The sequence below is a fragment of the Triticum urartu genome, chromosome 6A, assembly GCF_056163025.1.
Source record: "Triticum urartu cultivar PI428250 chromosome 6A, HENAU_Tu73, whole genome shotgun sequence".
Taxonomy (NCBI): Eukaryota; Viridiplantae; Streptophyta; class Magnoliopsida; order Poales; family Poaceae; genus Triticum; species Triticum urartu.
This window is the reverse complement of record NC_141878.1, coordinates 370,523,921-370,539,903: the sequence shown is the minus strand read 5'-3', so window position 1 is coordinate 370,539,903 and position 15,983 is coordinate 370,523,921. Positions and strand designations below refer to the sequence as shown.

Genomic DNA, 15,983 nt, shown 5'->3' with positions numbered 1-15,983 from the left:
GCATCATCCCACAACTAACTCATTAGTCACATTGCACTACAAAAAAATACACTTCCGTGATGATACATGTTTGTCATAGTAGGTCACGTTTTCTGTCATGCATGTATATCCATGACAATTTTATGATAGAATCAAGATAGTCATACCTGTGCTGTCGTAGAAGTGTTACATGACATTACCAAAATTATCATCACAGAAGTGTCCACTTCCATGACGATAAATCGTGCGTCACACAAGTGCTTTCGTCAAGGGTGACCGACACGTGGCATCCACCGTAACGGAATGCCGTTAAGCTATCGGTCCGGTTTAGATCCGAAAACCCGTTAACAGCCAGGACCAATGGGGATTTTCCACGAGTAAAATCCTGATTGGCTAACGGAAACACGTGTCAGCTCCGCGTTGGCACAGGTGTCACTCATCCAGTGGGCGAGATGCGCCTATGATATGTTGACATGTGGACCGGCCCAAAAGTGGCCCACAAAGTTTAAATGGGCCGGCCCAACTAAAGGCCCCCAAGATTTTGCGGGCCATAATGGCCCGGCCCAGCTAAAGGCCCACGAGATTTTGCGGACCATAATGGGCTGGCCCAGCTAAAGGCCCACAAGATTTTGCGGGCCATAATGGGCCGGCCTAGGTAAAGGCCCACAAGATTTTTGCGGGCCATAATGGGCCAGCCCAGGTGAAGGCCCACAAGATTTTTGTAGACCATAATGGGCCGGCCCAGCTAAAGGCCCACGAGATTTCACCAACATTAATGGGCCGGCCCAGCTGTACGCCCACAAGATTTTGAGGACCCTAGTAGGCCGGCCCATTAACTGGCTACCATGTTTTGGGCCAAATGTCGGCCCATATTTGGTTTGGTCCATTAATAGCCTACCACGTTCCGGGCCTAACAATGGCCCATATGAGATCCGGCCCGTTAAAAGCCTACCACGTTCTGGGCCAAATTACGGCCCAGATCAGGTCCGACCCTTTAAGAGGCTTTTGGCTAAATTATGGCCCATATCAGATTTGGCCCGTCAACTGGACGCTATGCTTTTGGGCCCACTTGCTAAAGGCCTATTTAGTAATTCATCCTGATATTAGTTTCGTCCTGTTAAGGGCCCGTTTAACATTTCGGCCCTATATTAATTTCGGCCTATTAAAAGCACGCCATATAGTTGGGCCTAACTACGGCCTGGTTTGCATCCGGCCTGCTCGCATTCGATAATCTGATTGGGCTAAATAAGGACCGAGACAATTTTGGCATGTTAAAAGACCGTGATTTGATTGGCACAATCATGGGTCGGGGTCCATTTCGGGCTGCTGCCGGCCCGTGAGCTGTTCGACACATTTTAGGCCCAACCTACTTCTCAGCCTCCTAAAAGCCCATTGAGTTTTCTTGCGAAAAGAGGGCCGGCGGTTTACTCGGCCTATTAAAGGCCTGAATCTACTAGTGGGCCAGTTTACATTTAGGCCTTCTAATGGACCAAGATGATGGGGCCCATGATGCGGATCATACATCGTGGTTGCATGATGGCCCGATTATGTACCGTAATTTTACGGTTTGGCCGGCTTACTGCGAAGACATGATATATATACAGTAAAATAACTGCAGCATCATGAATAAGAAAAAACCTAGACTATACAATAAATAAATTACGGCATATTACATCCACTGGGCATCAAAGTTCGCCACTATGATAATAAAGCACAGGAAGACGGCAGATTACATACACGGGGCATCAAAGATCGCCACCAGTGCAACTAAACACACCGACAAAATAATATACAAAACCGATAGCACTTCAATAGAGTTCAAGAAAGGTTAGCCCTGCTGGGGAGCTACAGCACAAGCAGCTGAGCAAGCTGATGAGACTGCACTTGTCGCTTGTTTAACACTTATATCCTCCTCACTCCGAAAGATAAACAAGCAGATAGATGATAGGTTTTGCACATAAAATATCAGTGGTGACAATTCATCACATTTGTTACTGACCAATAAAGTGACACAGTTTAAAATTGCATTAACACAATATGGTATTGTTCAGGTCAAGACATGGCAGGAAATGACATTGTGAAGGAGTTGGCAGCTTTACGACACCACTCGATTACAGATCAAGAACTCATAAATATCAATGGTTAGTGTGATGTCAATTTATCCCATTTCAGATTGGCAAATAAAGAGACAATTTAAATAATAGTACAATGATATGACATTGTTCATAGTTAAGACACTACAGAATATGACATTGTGCTATAGTGGGTAGGTTCACCACACCACTGGATTATGGATCAACAACAGAAGCATACATGCAGTGCAAAAGAAGATCACTTTCTCTATATAGTTTAATTTACATGGTATGACGAAGGAACTTGGTTGTACAACTGAAAACTTAAATTGAGAAGGACAAACTTTTGTTTATGAACTACATAATAAACTTTAAACATGCAATTTAATGCAAACACCAAAAATAAACAGCTGTTGCAGTCATGCCTAACCAAATATACACAACAAAGTTTGAAGGCTTGAGAAGGACAAACTTACATTATTGGTGAATGCAGGCTCTATAAAGCCCTTGTCCATGCTAATGGGGGGGGGGATTCAAGAAGTTTACCACAGAATCTTCTTCATAAGCATTGCCTTTATTCTACATTTTGTTAAGAGTAAATATAGATGTGACAATATAAGAAAAATGGAGAATATTTAAGATAAGATGAGGAGTGATGCTACATAACCAAGTAGCTATAAATGTAAGTACAGCGATACAGGCAAAAGGTACAGCCAAGAGCAATGCAAAGCAAAACTTCTTCAGTACCATCGGTGTTATCCAACCTTATGGTAAGAGTAAATATAGATCTTATGTGTAGAAAATGGAGGGCAAAGGAAAATAAGCTGCAGAGTGATGGTACATGAACAACTACCTGTCAATATAAGTACACTGATAAAGGACAGCAGGTACTTACAAGAACAATGCAGAGCTAAAAAATTTCATTGGCATTGGATATATTCGACACTAATGTAACCATTCATATAGATCAGATAATTTGGAGCGAACAATTGATAAGCAAGCTATCATGCATGGTGCTGTCACATAATGAACCAGGTATGTATGCAAGTACAGTGATACAGGACAACAGGTACTAACAAGAGCAAAGCAGCGGGTAGCATATTTGCGATATCCTGTCGTTCTTTTCAAATCGGAATTCTTTTTCGAGCAGATTTCCTACAAAAAAGATCCGTAAGGCACATGCGTAAAAGTAGAAGTTCAAATTGTCATGCGATATCATAGACAGTACCTCATCCTCAGAATGAGACCAGTGCATAATAAGGTTTTTCCATTCAATGTCTTCTAAATTTAGCACATGAGACTTCGTGAGAAATTCGTTTATAGTCTTGCCATTAAAGTGTGATTTCCTCAGGTAACACCAATACTGCTGCAGTGCTTCCTTCAAAAGTGCAAGCAAGCTTTGCTCATCATGACTATCCAGATTGACCCTCACCTACTTACAATAATGTAATGTAAATCATTGATGTGTTCAATCAGTAGAAAATAGGAAAATAATCACCATGAATAATAGCACTTACACGTAAGTGGGACAGGAAGATGTGAAAATGGTGTTTGTCTTCACTATAATCTTCCCATGATGGGAATATATGGACGTAGTCCCTAACAACATTGAAAGCATTGTCTTTTAAACTGGGAATAACTAGAATGGGGTTCCAATCTGCAGGAATTGGCTGTCTCTGCAGTTGAGGTAGGTCTTCGGTTGGTGGACTTGTTGTACTTTTTGCTGGAGTGGGATTTTTCTGTGGTACGGCTGGTGCTATGGCAACTGAAATCGGCATACGTTTTGCTGGAGTGCATGTCCTGTGTGGTGCAGCTAGTGGTGTGGCCAGTGAAGTATGGGTACAGTCTGCTGGAGTTGGTCCTATGTTTTGTGTCACTGGTTGTACAGGCAATATAAGTGGGGTGCTGTCTGATTTCTTCGGCACAACCACGTTTTTCAAGGACTTTGCTAGTGCTTCTTCAGGTTCGGCAATCACCCTCTTCCTTTTTGATGTCTGATGCACAAGAACAACATTTGAGTGAAAAAACATGGTATATGACAGATGGAAAATGTATTGATAATGGATGGGCATGGCATCTCGACATATATGATGAGTAAACTAATAAGATGGTGGTGCAACAAAGTAGAAGAAATGCAAGACAACATTTTCAAGATACGCGAAATTAATAAAACCTTGCCAAATTAGAACAGACACCTTGATGGGTTAACAGGACAGGCCATCTGCCTTTGACTCCTCGAGGTTAGAATAGTCATTAGGATCATATTCTGACCAAGAATCAACAGGTGGGGAGCATATGAGTTTCATTGCATCCATAATGGCACTCAATGCCTTGGTGCCAATTTTGTAAGTCATTGCAGTGTTTAGCTTCAAGAGTGGACTGCTGCTAGTGCGACACAAAGCAGCTACACAGATCATAGTGTAGATATAACAAGAAAACTGTAAGCATCAGAGTAAAATCAGCAAAGTGGAACTTGCTGGAATATATGTGCTAGTATTGCCGGTATGGCTAGAAAGGCTTCGGATACCAGCTCTCTTCAACTGAAGGTGCGGTACTGTTAATATCAGTGTAACTCTCAAAGGCGACACAGCTCCCTGCATTTCCTTGCTATTCTTATAGGATTCAAGTGGGCAGGCCACTACAAATCCTATTCCCATGTTTACAAAATCCTACAAATCAAAGAGGCCCGAAGAGTTCAAAGTGTCCATACCAACCGACCGTATAGACCTCTACACTGCAAATGTCCCTGCTCTTCTTCACTACAAGGAACGTACTGTACTACTATCATACTCCCTCCGTTCCAAAATATAAGTCTTGGTAGAGATTTCCACTATGGATCACATACAGATGTATCCAGATACATTTTAGAGTGTAGATTCACTCATTTTTCTCCATATGTAGTCCATGGTGGAATCTATACAAAGACTTGTATTTAGGAACGGAGAGAGTACTTATTAAAGAAGAATGGAAGAGGAACATGCTAAAGAAGAGCAATCAGATTTTGGATAATAAAATGTTCATTGAGCAGTGCCCACACATGATGAACCAGAGCGCATTAAGAAAGCAACTCCCTGCTGTCTCTCTATATGTGGTGCACGTGCTTTTTCGAAAGTAAAGTAGGAACATTAGCTGACCAATTAAATGTTATCAGTTTTAGTAAAATCAGCATCATATCAGATTCGTACTTGAGCAACAAGTTTGAAATTATGAGTGGCACGTTGTTTAGCTTGATGGATTCAGGAGCAGTGCTAAGCAGGTATGATGATGGTACTGAATATAAAGGCATGTCTTCATGCAAGTCGCGTGACTTTTGTCATTAGGGTCAGTCGACAATTTCAAGCAGTTGGATGAAGATCCTATGTCTCCTAACCCTTCTTCCTCCTTGTCTTTGATTCTTCCCATACAAAACACCGCACAAGCCGCCGACCAGACCACCGGCCCCCACCGCCTGTGTTCCTCCGCCACCCCCCACCCCCACCCCCACCCCCGCCCCCACCCGCGTCAAGTTTTCTTCGTTCGGTGAGGCCCCACCACCGCGTCCCCACAACCAAAGTCCCCACCCTAGCCCCTTCGTTCGCACCGACGAACTCCTAGCTCTGAAAAATCGACTGACCCAATTTTGAAATTTAGTCTACTGTGATTTAACTAGTGTGGAATATAAAAGGGGAAAACCATAAGCATTGGGAGTATAGTGTTGAGCGTGCCATGGCGGATCAGAAGGTGCAAACCGGACAAACGCAACTTCGCAACCAATGTTTGCTTTCAACTAGCAAGTAAGTGGTGGACAAGAAATCAGAGTAAAGCATTGGCGATCTTTTTTCTTGCTACGATAAATAAGTTAAGAGTACCGCCTCTGGTGCGGCGCCGTGTATGCATCTGCTGAGAATTTGACGGTGTTGCCGTACCGATGGCTGTCGGCGGCGTGGAAGCAGATCTAGGAGGATAGATGGTGGCGGTGGGGCGCGGTGGATGAGACGGTCGTAGGAGCGGCGCCGGCAAGGTGGGCGACGGCGGGGATGAAGTGAGAGGACGGGATGCAAGGATCCCGGTCCGAAGCCGTGGATGAGAGAGGTCGATCCCTTGTAATGGACGTCGGCTTCGGGGTATCAGCTCCGGCATGGTGGAGGAGGACGTTGGTGGATGGGGTGGTGGACGGAGGAGGCTAGGGTGGAGAGGGTGTTTTGGCACCCACGGAGTACGAATGGGGAAATGGAGGTGGAGAGGAAGGGGGAACCATGTCTTTAGGGTGCGCTTGTCTCAAATGCGAGGAAATTTACAAACTTAGCCCCCATTTCAAATTTCCTACATCATAGCAATATTAGTCGGTTGGGGATAGGATGGTAATCTCGCGTACATTGGATATTTGCCGACGAGAGTTTTTTTGGCGCCCACCGTGTATGAATCGGGGAGGGAGTCGATTTCTGCCGAGGACACACTGTGTTTTGGCGCCCACCATGTATGAATCCGGGTGAGAGGCGGTTATGTCACGTTTGAGTGAAATTACAAACCTACCCCTATAGAAACCTATAGAAATCGAGAAGATAGGCTTTGCCTGGCAGGGATAGGCAGTAGTAATTTCCATCTCGCAGATTTCGGTTTCGGGCGGTTACTGCGACTTTCCCCGCTTCGTTCAAATTTTGCAGAGTGCACGTTTACCATGCCAACTCAATTTGAATCCCGTCTGTATTCTATTTTTCGGGCGGGATTCATTTTCGATTGGAATAAAATTCTATATACATCATTTTTATATATACTTTCAAAAGCACAACAAAGAATTCTGCTCCTTTATATGTATAATATGATTTACAAATACAATGATCTCAAAATCATAAGGTTGAATTCAAAAAATTAAATCAAATTATGTTCTACTAAAATGTATCGATCAGTAATATCTACATATTAAATAACATAGATGCGCGTGAATTCATATGAGTATGCATGTTTGATAGATCAATTTTGGTTTGAGTATGGATTACATGTATCATCATCTCGAATTGAAATATTTGAATCCCTTTTATGTTCACTCCTTTCATGCCCATCTCTCTCGCATGCATGCTCCTTCATGTAGCTATCACTCTCTTTTCTCCAGCTCACCCGCACGCTCACGTCATGTTTCTCCTATCCTCGCAAACATGGTCTCTCGACGTCTCCCTTGAGAAGTGTCACACTCTCCCTATCATTATACATTACACTGTTTTCATTATCTCTCACGTCTCTACCGTTCTCTCGTATCACTAGGTACCTAAGCTTTCTTTTTCACCGCAACACGCATAGTCTCCACTCGTCTTTCACTTTGTCTTTCTATCTATGGGATTCTCTCACACACCCTATATGTCTCTAGATATGAATCATACCACTAAAATTACTCTCTCTCTCTCTCTCTCCTATAGACACAACATTTGTTGCGGTCTCCTTTTCGTCTCCAGCCCAGACTGACATTATTCATTTGTTTACCGATCAGACAAACTCCCCCCTCTCTCTCTCACACACACAACTCCTGCTTCCACTCCCCTTCCCAACTACCATCTCTCTCTCACACACAAAAATCTCGCTTTCACACCCCGACTCGTATTTCTCTCACAAACATTTATCGACTAGCCTCTAGATAGGTTTATACACCTGCACACTCGTGCTTCCACTATCGCATACATGTCTCTCTCCCGCTCCTTGTATCTATGTAGATTTTTCTTCCCTTCTTGAGACACGCCCTCTCGATCGTGCACACACACACTATCGCCTCATTTTAAGCTGATACCTCTCGCACACACACTCTTTGTGTCTTTATCACACATGCACTCCGTCCTCCTCCTCTCTCCCTCTCTCTCACACACACATGGGCTTTTTGCAACAACTAGCAAGATGCCCATGCGTCACAGGAAGATGCATTTGTATGAGTAGTTTATCTTGTGGGATAAAAGGATGAACAAGGGAAGGCCTTATTTGCAAGTGTGGAGAGGGCTGTCGGTATCTTTTTGCAAAATTGCCATAGTTTCCTTCCTATCCGTCAGATATAGATCAGACGGCCTATATTGCAGGATGGCAGACACACGATCATCACCGACTATGCTTTTTATAAGAGTAGGGATAAAAAACAGAGTTGGTGATGATGGTGGGCCTGCGATCCTGCAATATAGGCCGTCTGATTTATATCTAACGGATAGGAATGAAACAATGGGAATTTACCCACACTCCTCTCCACATTTACAGATAAGGCCTTCCCTCGTTCATCATTTTCTCCCACAAGATCTTGATGTTCCGTGCAACGCACAGGCATCTTGCTAGTAAGAGTAGAAATCAGACATATACCACTTCTCGAATCTTGAAACCAACAACATTCCTCCCTTATCTCATCAAAACCGCCAAAGGAATATATTTTGAGTGAAACATAACATTTTTTTAGTGATATACGTATTTCAAAACTAGACTTTTTTCTATCAAATCGGTGAATATGTATTAATCTACTCTGATCGTGTGGCAACACATTGGAACATTGCTAGTAGTTATTATAATTTTTTGGATACCAGAAAAACGATGGAGTACATATACGAAGAGAAGAGGCACACGCAGTCGGTCTCTCGCTGTCTCGCACACATGAGTGTTACGTAAAGGCAACGTTAACAAATAAACCCTAAAACCCTAGGTGCACGATTGCTGCATTAGCGGGTACTGGGTACATGGTGGAGTGCACCTTTGTGGGAATAGTCAGCTCGCGTGATAATTTGATCCATAGGAGTTGATGGTCGGGACCACAGGTGAACGACTTGGAGGCGGTGGCTCGCCAGTTGCCACAGATCGAGTAGCCACATTTAAAATATCATTTTTAGCAAACTGTTGTAAGGTACTGTACTAGTAGAAGACGGGGACGAGTAGGGCGTGCGAACAGATGGTGTTGCTGGCTTGCCCAATGGATAAACGGCTGTAAGCCCCCAAAGAGTTCTTGAGAACTATGCGGGACCCAGTAGATGTCATGTCTACTAGACCCATATCGTAGGCCTGACGGTATAGTTTCTGCCTGTTCGCACGCCATGCTGGCGCATGGGTAACTTCACTTAATTCCGTCAACCATCGCGCCTCCCACGGCCTTCGCCTCCCTTGCGTGGTCCCGCCCTTTGAGACTTCGGCCGTTATAAATGATCATTTTTTTGCCTACTCCGCATGCATGATACTCCCTCTGGTCCTTTTTACTTCCGTCAACCGTTTGTAAAGTGTTTGACCAAATTTATACTAAAAATATCAATATCTACAATACTGATTATAATGAGTATAAGAACTACTATTAGATGAGTTAGATGAGTTAAAGATTCTAATCCTAAACTAACCCTGAAGTAACTCTAGCAAAAGAGGTGTTTGGATGACAGGGTTAGATGGAGCGCGGATACGGTGAGGTGACTTCATGGGCGGTGCAAGAGGGAGGGAGGGAGGGAGAGAGGCAGGGAGGGAGAGGACGAGAAGCTTCAAGGAAGTGGGGAGGGATCTGCTGTGGGGAGAGCGAGAGAAAAATGTGTTTTTTAGTGTCCCGAGAAGAACTAACCCAAATAAGCACCTCTTGGGTGGGTTAGATTTTTTGGGTTAGTTGAGTTCAAACTAACCCAAACTAACTCTAACACATGGATCCAAACAGGGCCAAGGTTAGCTATTAGAGTACTACTACCTCCCTTCTAGTTTAAAGGGCTCGATTCAAAAATTTCACCTACTCTTAGCAAGATAGAGGCGGTGGAATAATTTTTGTAGTTCTTCACAAAAAAATGTGTTTACCAATGCATGCATGAAAACTAGTTACTCTAACCTCCCTCTCTTCTTTAATTATTTGCCACATCAGCATGTTTGCTATTCCTGTGTGCATGATACCAGCTAAGATACCAGCATTATGGCCAGCCTTAATCATCGCATGCAATAATTTAGTGCACCTTGAAATATGAACATGTGTGGGACGTGTATGTTTTTAATGACTTGAGATGACACCTAGCCAGGCATGCAACATGAGACTTATTATGCACCGTTCCCCATACCTGCAGGAAGCCCGTTTGTCTCCAAATCTTTTCCTCTCCACATGTGGAAACAATATGCCTGCCAGACTCTCCTTCTCCCTCCGGCGGTCCCACCACTCCACCCCGTGTGGAAAAAATCTGCATGCATGACTCTCCTCCCCCCCCCCCCGCGCTCGTCCAATCCGTTGTGACTAGCAATATTTCCACCCCTTCCCTCCCCCGTAATTTACTCCAACAAATATGCCCACATACTACCTCCTTTCCGGTTTATAGGGCTCAATTCAAAAATCTCACCAACCAAGGTAGATGATGAGTGGTGGAATAATTTTCATGGTTTGTAAAAGCACTCAATTAATGCGCTCGTTTTTCTCAAAGAATTGTGTTTACCAATGCATTAATTGCAATGCATGGATGCATGAAGTACATGCATTGGTCAAGTTTCTCATAATCCTCGCATGCAATGAATTAATGCACCTTGAAATCTGAGCATGTGATGGGAGTAGTTGTTACATTAATCACACAACATATCTTCCGGGACGATGCTTCAGTTACTTAACTGCAGGTGCATTGGGTCACTGACATATGGGCCCAACAGGGGTCTGGCCCACATATCAGTGACGCAACTGGACCTGCAGTTAAGTCAGTGCAGCTCCCTCCATATCTTACGTAGGTGTGCCATTACTTGCTATAAATATTGCGCCTCCCACGACATCGCTATCTCCTCCCTCTCCCTCTCACGTCGACCACCATGGCATCGCCCCTCCCAAGCCCTAGGCACCCCTCGCTGCACCGCGCGGACGGTCACGCGTCGTCATTCCATTCCTCGCCGCCACTAGTAGAGGAGGACGCGTCGGTGTTTCGCTCCTCGCCGCAACACGTCAAGGTGGATGCGTCGCCGTTTCATTCCTCGCCGCCACTAGTCGAGGAGGACGCGTCGGTGTTCTGCTCCTCGCCGCGAGACATCGAGGTCGATGCGTCGACATTCCCAATCTCGCCAGCACGCGCGTCGGAGGACGCGTCAGCTCCCCGCTACGAGGAGAACGTCACGCTTCCCGCCGAGCCCCCCCCCCAGCCTTGAGGAGCTTTGGAAAGAAATGGATGTCGCCTTGTGGGAGGCTTTGCCTCCAGCAGAGCGCGCCAAAATAGAGGCGGAGAAGAAGGCCGAGGAAGAGAAGCGCACCGCGGAACAAGCTATCTGGAAGGCCTATGTCGCGTCCGAGAGAGTTAGGCAATTGGCTCTTTGGCAGAAGGCTCGTGCGAGGGCCGTGAGGGTGGCGGAGGACGCCCGTGCCGAAGCCCTGAGTGCAGTCGGGCCCAAGCGCCTCATCAACGCTTGGTGGTACGTGGACCGGGTGCACGCTTCCAGCGAGGAGGAGTACCTGTTGGCGCCAGATCACCACACCAGTGAGATCGCACTCGCCCGCCGGCAAGCAGCCAATCAGCACCTCGCGAGTTGCGAGGCTGAGGAAGAGGCGTTGTGTCGGCACGCTGGGAAACGGCCGCGTACCAGGGCACTCGTGGCGCGCCGCAAGCACTCCTGCGAGCGCCGTGGCTTTTAGTAGGAGTGTAATTTTTGCTTCATAAGGCGATCTCATTAGTTTTGGGACACAAATGATAAATCCCAAACATTCAGGAATTATTAGCGTCCTTAATTAAGTATGTAAAAGGGAATGTTTGGAAACCTTGTGTATTCGTACGCATTTTGTATGTACGTGCACATAGCAAAAACTTCACTATATACTACCGCACTACACTTCTCTCTCTATATATGCTTGCAGACTGTGCTACTCCCTCCGTCCAGGTCAATAAGTCATCTTTGGTTGTGCACCGTGACCAAGGAGGGAAGACTTATACACCTAGATGGAGTGAGTACTACTATTACTTATGTACGTGCAAATGCACGTTTTAACATTACGATGCGGTTTTTTTAAAGTAGAAAAACAGCACTAGTCAAGCTTGAGAAACGATTCAATGCAAAACAAATGCAAAAATGCTCGTTTGATCGTTTACTTTTAGCTTCCTTCTCTGTGGTTATTTCTCTGTCGTACTTTGTACGGAGTATCTCACTGGTCGGAAAGGCATGCAAATTCCCAAACTGCTTCCTACACCCTGTATCGAATTTTTTCCTAACAAGTTGTGCCGTGCAATTGGAATTCCAACTTGAGTACTACTACTGGTAGGAGTACCAGGGGCCAGTTCTTTTAGGCTTCTAGATTAGTTATCCCACAACTACTACCTCCATCCAGGTTTACTAGTCCCCATTGTAATCTGTGTCAAATTTTGATCATAAATTTAACTAATGAAATGTTATCTTTGGTCAAAATTTAGCACAAATTACAATGGTGAGGAATAAACCAGAACAGAGGTACTACAAGTAGTAGTTTAGAAGCCCAAATAAATGAGTGAGGCGCCTTAATGTTACTCTCCACTGTGACTAGTCTTATGGGAAAAGTTGGGGAAGCCGCCAAAAGAACTGGCCCTAGGATTAGTAGCTAGGGATCGAGTGTGCGAGATGAACCGGAGAAAGTAAATGCAGAGAGATGAAATGCAAAAAAGACGGAGGGATGTGATGGCTGCTTGTCCGTTTATTTTACCAGGCCACATATTACTGGGAGTGGTTGGGTTTTGTGATATGATGGCTTTACTGCGGCGCCACGAGTGGGTTGAGACTCCCGTGCAGCGTCGCCCTCTACACTAGTACTCGGTCGTGGTTTACTACATCCGTCGTGGTTTATCCCCCATTGAATTTGACTGAAGATTTAACTGACAAAATGTTAGTGCATGTCAACAAAAACAATATCGTTGGATTCGTATTTGAACATAGTTTTCAATGATATAATTTTAGGTGACATGCATCATCATTTATCGTACTATATATAATGTTAGTTCAATTTTTGGTCGTACTAATCTTCTCAAATTTCACTAAAAAAATTTAGGATCACGCGGGTATCTTGGAATCGTTTCGATGGTTTTGTGACAAGAAAATTGTTCTTGGTGCCTCCTGACATTTAGGGGTTGTGGCAGTGTCCGGGGAGTTGAGCTCCGAGGTGTTGTCGTCACAATTTTATCGTTGCAGTTCTGGAATACCTGAGTTTCGCCGACATTGAAAATCTCTTTTATGCAGTGGTTGGTGAGATAACCTCGACGCCACCCAGTACTAGGGCGGGAGTTCGGGAGTATTGCCACAACTCGTATAACGGATGCTTTTCGAAGGTTGAGGTAAACGATTTCCGAAGGTTTCTTGGTTATGTGTTGAAGGATGGATACAACTGGATGTAGGATTTGCTAGTGTTGGGTGAGATATTATGCTTCCCCTGTATCCCCAACACCTGATTGCATAACCGGAAAGTTTCGGGAGTTTCATAGGTGGGAATTCATGTAGCTCCAGTATTTCTTCCGCAGATATTTGGTTTGTGATTGGGTAATTCTTACCAAGTATTTGTTCATATCCGTACCTTGTTGCTTTATTCATCTACCTCTATCTAAGTGGCTTCTCAATTTATGGAAGTGTGACCATTTAATTTGGAATTCATTCATTCATTTTTGTTCGAATGTTAAGGCTATATGTTGCAATTTGGATCCATTGATTCAGCTTGGATATATGTCTTTCAAGATGCTAACGGATGTCACCCTCTTCAGGATGCCTCCTCCAACGCGTCAGAATCTGGAACCACCGCCACCACCTCCACCTCTGGAGGCATGGCAAGCTGTGATGGCCGCTACCAACGCCAACACGCAGCTGATTATGCAACTCTTGCAAGAGCGCAACCAAGGAAATCTAGGCCATGGCAACAATCAAACTCAGTTTGCTACCCTCAACCAGTTCCTCGCAAACCAGCCGAAGACCTTCAGTAACTGTGTCGAGGCCACAAACGCTGATGATTAGCTCATGGATATCTGCAAACATTTTGAGTGTAGCAACGTCAGGCCTGAGGACTTTGTCAAGTTTGCTTCGTTCCAACTCAAAGACCAAGCTGCTGAGTGGTATAAACAATACAAAGATTCTAGAGGAGGTTGTGTGATTACCTGGGATGATTTCCGCCAAGACTTCAAAGCTCACCACATTCCTTAGAGTGTTGTTGAGAGCAAGCGTGAGGAGTACCACAATCTGAAGCAAGGCAGCTTGTCTGTTTACCAATACAACATCATGTTCCAGAAGCTCGCTCGCTTCGCCAAGCAAGACGTCCCTGACGAGAAGAGCATGATTTATCAGTTCAGAGGTGGCCTCAGAGAAGATCTGCAACTAGCTCTCATGATTTTTGAGCCGAAAAAGTATGATGATTTCTAAAACATGACACTTAAAGATCCAGGAGTACCTACTACACCATGCTCCGAATGGCTCCCACCTCCCACCCTAACCCCTAGCCGCCGCCACCCCGCCGGCGATCTCCACGCCTAGCCGTGGTCTTTGCCATCTGATCCGCGCATTGTCTCTGGTGTCCTCTCCCGAAGCCCCTGGTTGTCATCTCAATGGCTGTTCATGCGTCCATCTCTCTAGGGTTTGACTTCAACCCAGGGATGGGCCTGGCTCAGGAGATCGCCGATCTGTTCACCCTTCTGAAGACTCTAGCCACTTCATCATGGTTGTCTCGTTTGCCAGGCATTCCTTCAGACTATCTGAGGAGAACGTTGCCCTGTCCTTGGAATCTCCTATTGGTGGATATTGTTCTCAGCTCAAGGTTTCTTGCCTATGTGATCAAGTTTTCTTTTCATGTCTCTTGCAAAGAAGTTGGGTTTTTCATCTTGCACCAGCGTAGCTTTGTTTGCCCTCTGTTTAAGTGTTTCTTCCATCTCCGGGGTCAAGGTGGCCCGGATTGGATGAAGGAATTTCGTCTCTGGCAGATTGAGTGCAACGAGGAGTGGACGATGGTTAGTCCATCTAAATGTCGTGCTAAGCTAGGGTTATCAACCATGAAAAATCCACCCGTCAAGTCCTCCTTACGCACAAATCCTAGATCGGGGCCTGCTAAGAGTTTGAGGTTTGCTACTTTCATGAAGTATGATGTTTGTAAGGGTTATCAATATCGTCCCAATGCTCTTGAAGTTTTGACTATCCGTGAGGCTGGTTATGATGTTCATTCTCCTGATATCACATCGTCGGACAACACTGCATTTTCACCTCCGATGAGCCCGTCGTCGCCGCCGGTGACCATCCAGTTGGGATCTTTTCCTCCTTCCCCGGAGAAGGTTATTTCGTCAAGCGGCAACCCCGGATTTTCTGGGATTTCAAATATATCTGGACCCCCTCCAGTCGTTATCCTTTCGGACAGCCCTAGCACCCCATCATCTGTTTTGGGCTTGGCCCATGGTTCTCTCGACAGCAGCCCTCGCACTCCACCGCCAGGTTTGGATTTGGCCCATGGATGCTCTTTGACCAGCCCAATTTTATTATCTGATGATGATTCGCTTGATGCATCATCTCCGGTCTGTTTTCCATCACCAAAGGAAATTGTGGATGATTTACAGAGTTTCAATGAGATGGTTGAAGATATGGCAGTTAAATATTGGGATTGTGAGAACTGTTTGGGTATGGGCCATATGTCCGATACGTGTATGAATCGTATACGCTGCAGATTGTGTTTTCTTTCCGGTCACGTTAAGAAAGACTGCCCGGGTATTAATGTTGGTTCCACTGTTTGGGTTCCTAAAGTCCCGTCGCCAGGTTTCAAGCCTAGAGCCTTGAGAGAACCCCTCCCCGACGCTTCGGGCTCGCTGCCTTCACCATCCACCTCCACCTCTCCCTCACAGAACCAATCCGCCCAAAAACCCCAATCGACTCCGCCACCACCACCTACTGTAGCAGATTCTCCACCCATGGCAGTCTATGAGATTGACCCTTGCCGATTTCTCCCTGCTGGCCATGACATCATCGATGGAGGAGCAGAGCGCTTGCCAAGAACATACTACACCCCGATGCAGGCCCCCCCCCAAGAACCCATGAGCA

The 15,983-nt window shown here is 45.3% G+C and overlaps 1 protein-coding gene across 1 annotated transcript; it reads right to left on the bottom strand.

Annotated features, from left to right (window-relative positions):
• Positions 1-2,996: 2,996 nt before the first annotated feature.
• LOC147965293 (uncharacterized) lies at positions 2,997-15,192 on the bottom strand. The gene is made up of 4 exons (XM_087530393.1): positions 15,133-15,192; positions 3,569-4,045; positions 3,280-3,483; positions 2,997-3,206 (listed from the first exon to the last, which is right to left on the bottom strand). Exons 1-4 carry the CDS (start codon positions 15,190-15,192, stop codon positions 2,997-2,999), a joined length of 951 nt encoding a protein of 316 aa, XP_087386519.1.
• Between the last annotated feature and the right edge of the window lie 791 nt (positions 15,193-15,983).

What these genes read in the sequence shown, in the direction of transcription:
- LOC147965293 (XM_087530393.1), bottom strand. Translation starts at nt 15,192, where the DNA reads ATGGTCACCGGCGGCGACGACGGGCTCATCGGAGGTGAAAATGCAGTG. An exon ending in ATGCAGTGTTGTCCGACGAT is followed by an intron (nt 4,046 to 15,132) that starts GTGATATCAGGA and finishes CTTGTGCATCAG; the next exon opens with ACATCAAAAAGGAAGAGGGT. An exon ending in TCTTCCTGTCCCACTTACGT is followed by an intron (nt 3,484 to 3,568) that starts GTAAGTGCTATT and finishes TATTGTAAGTAG; the next exon opens with GTGAGGGTCAATCTGGATAG.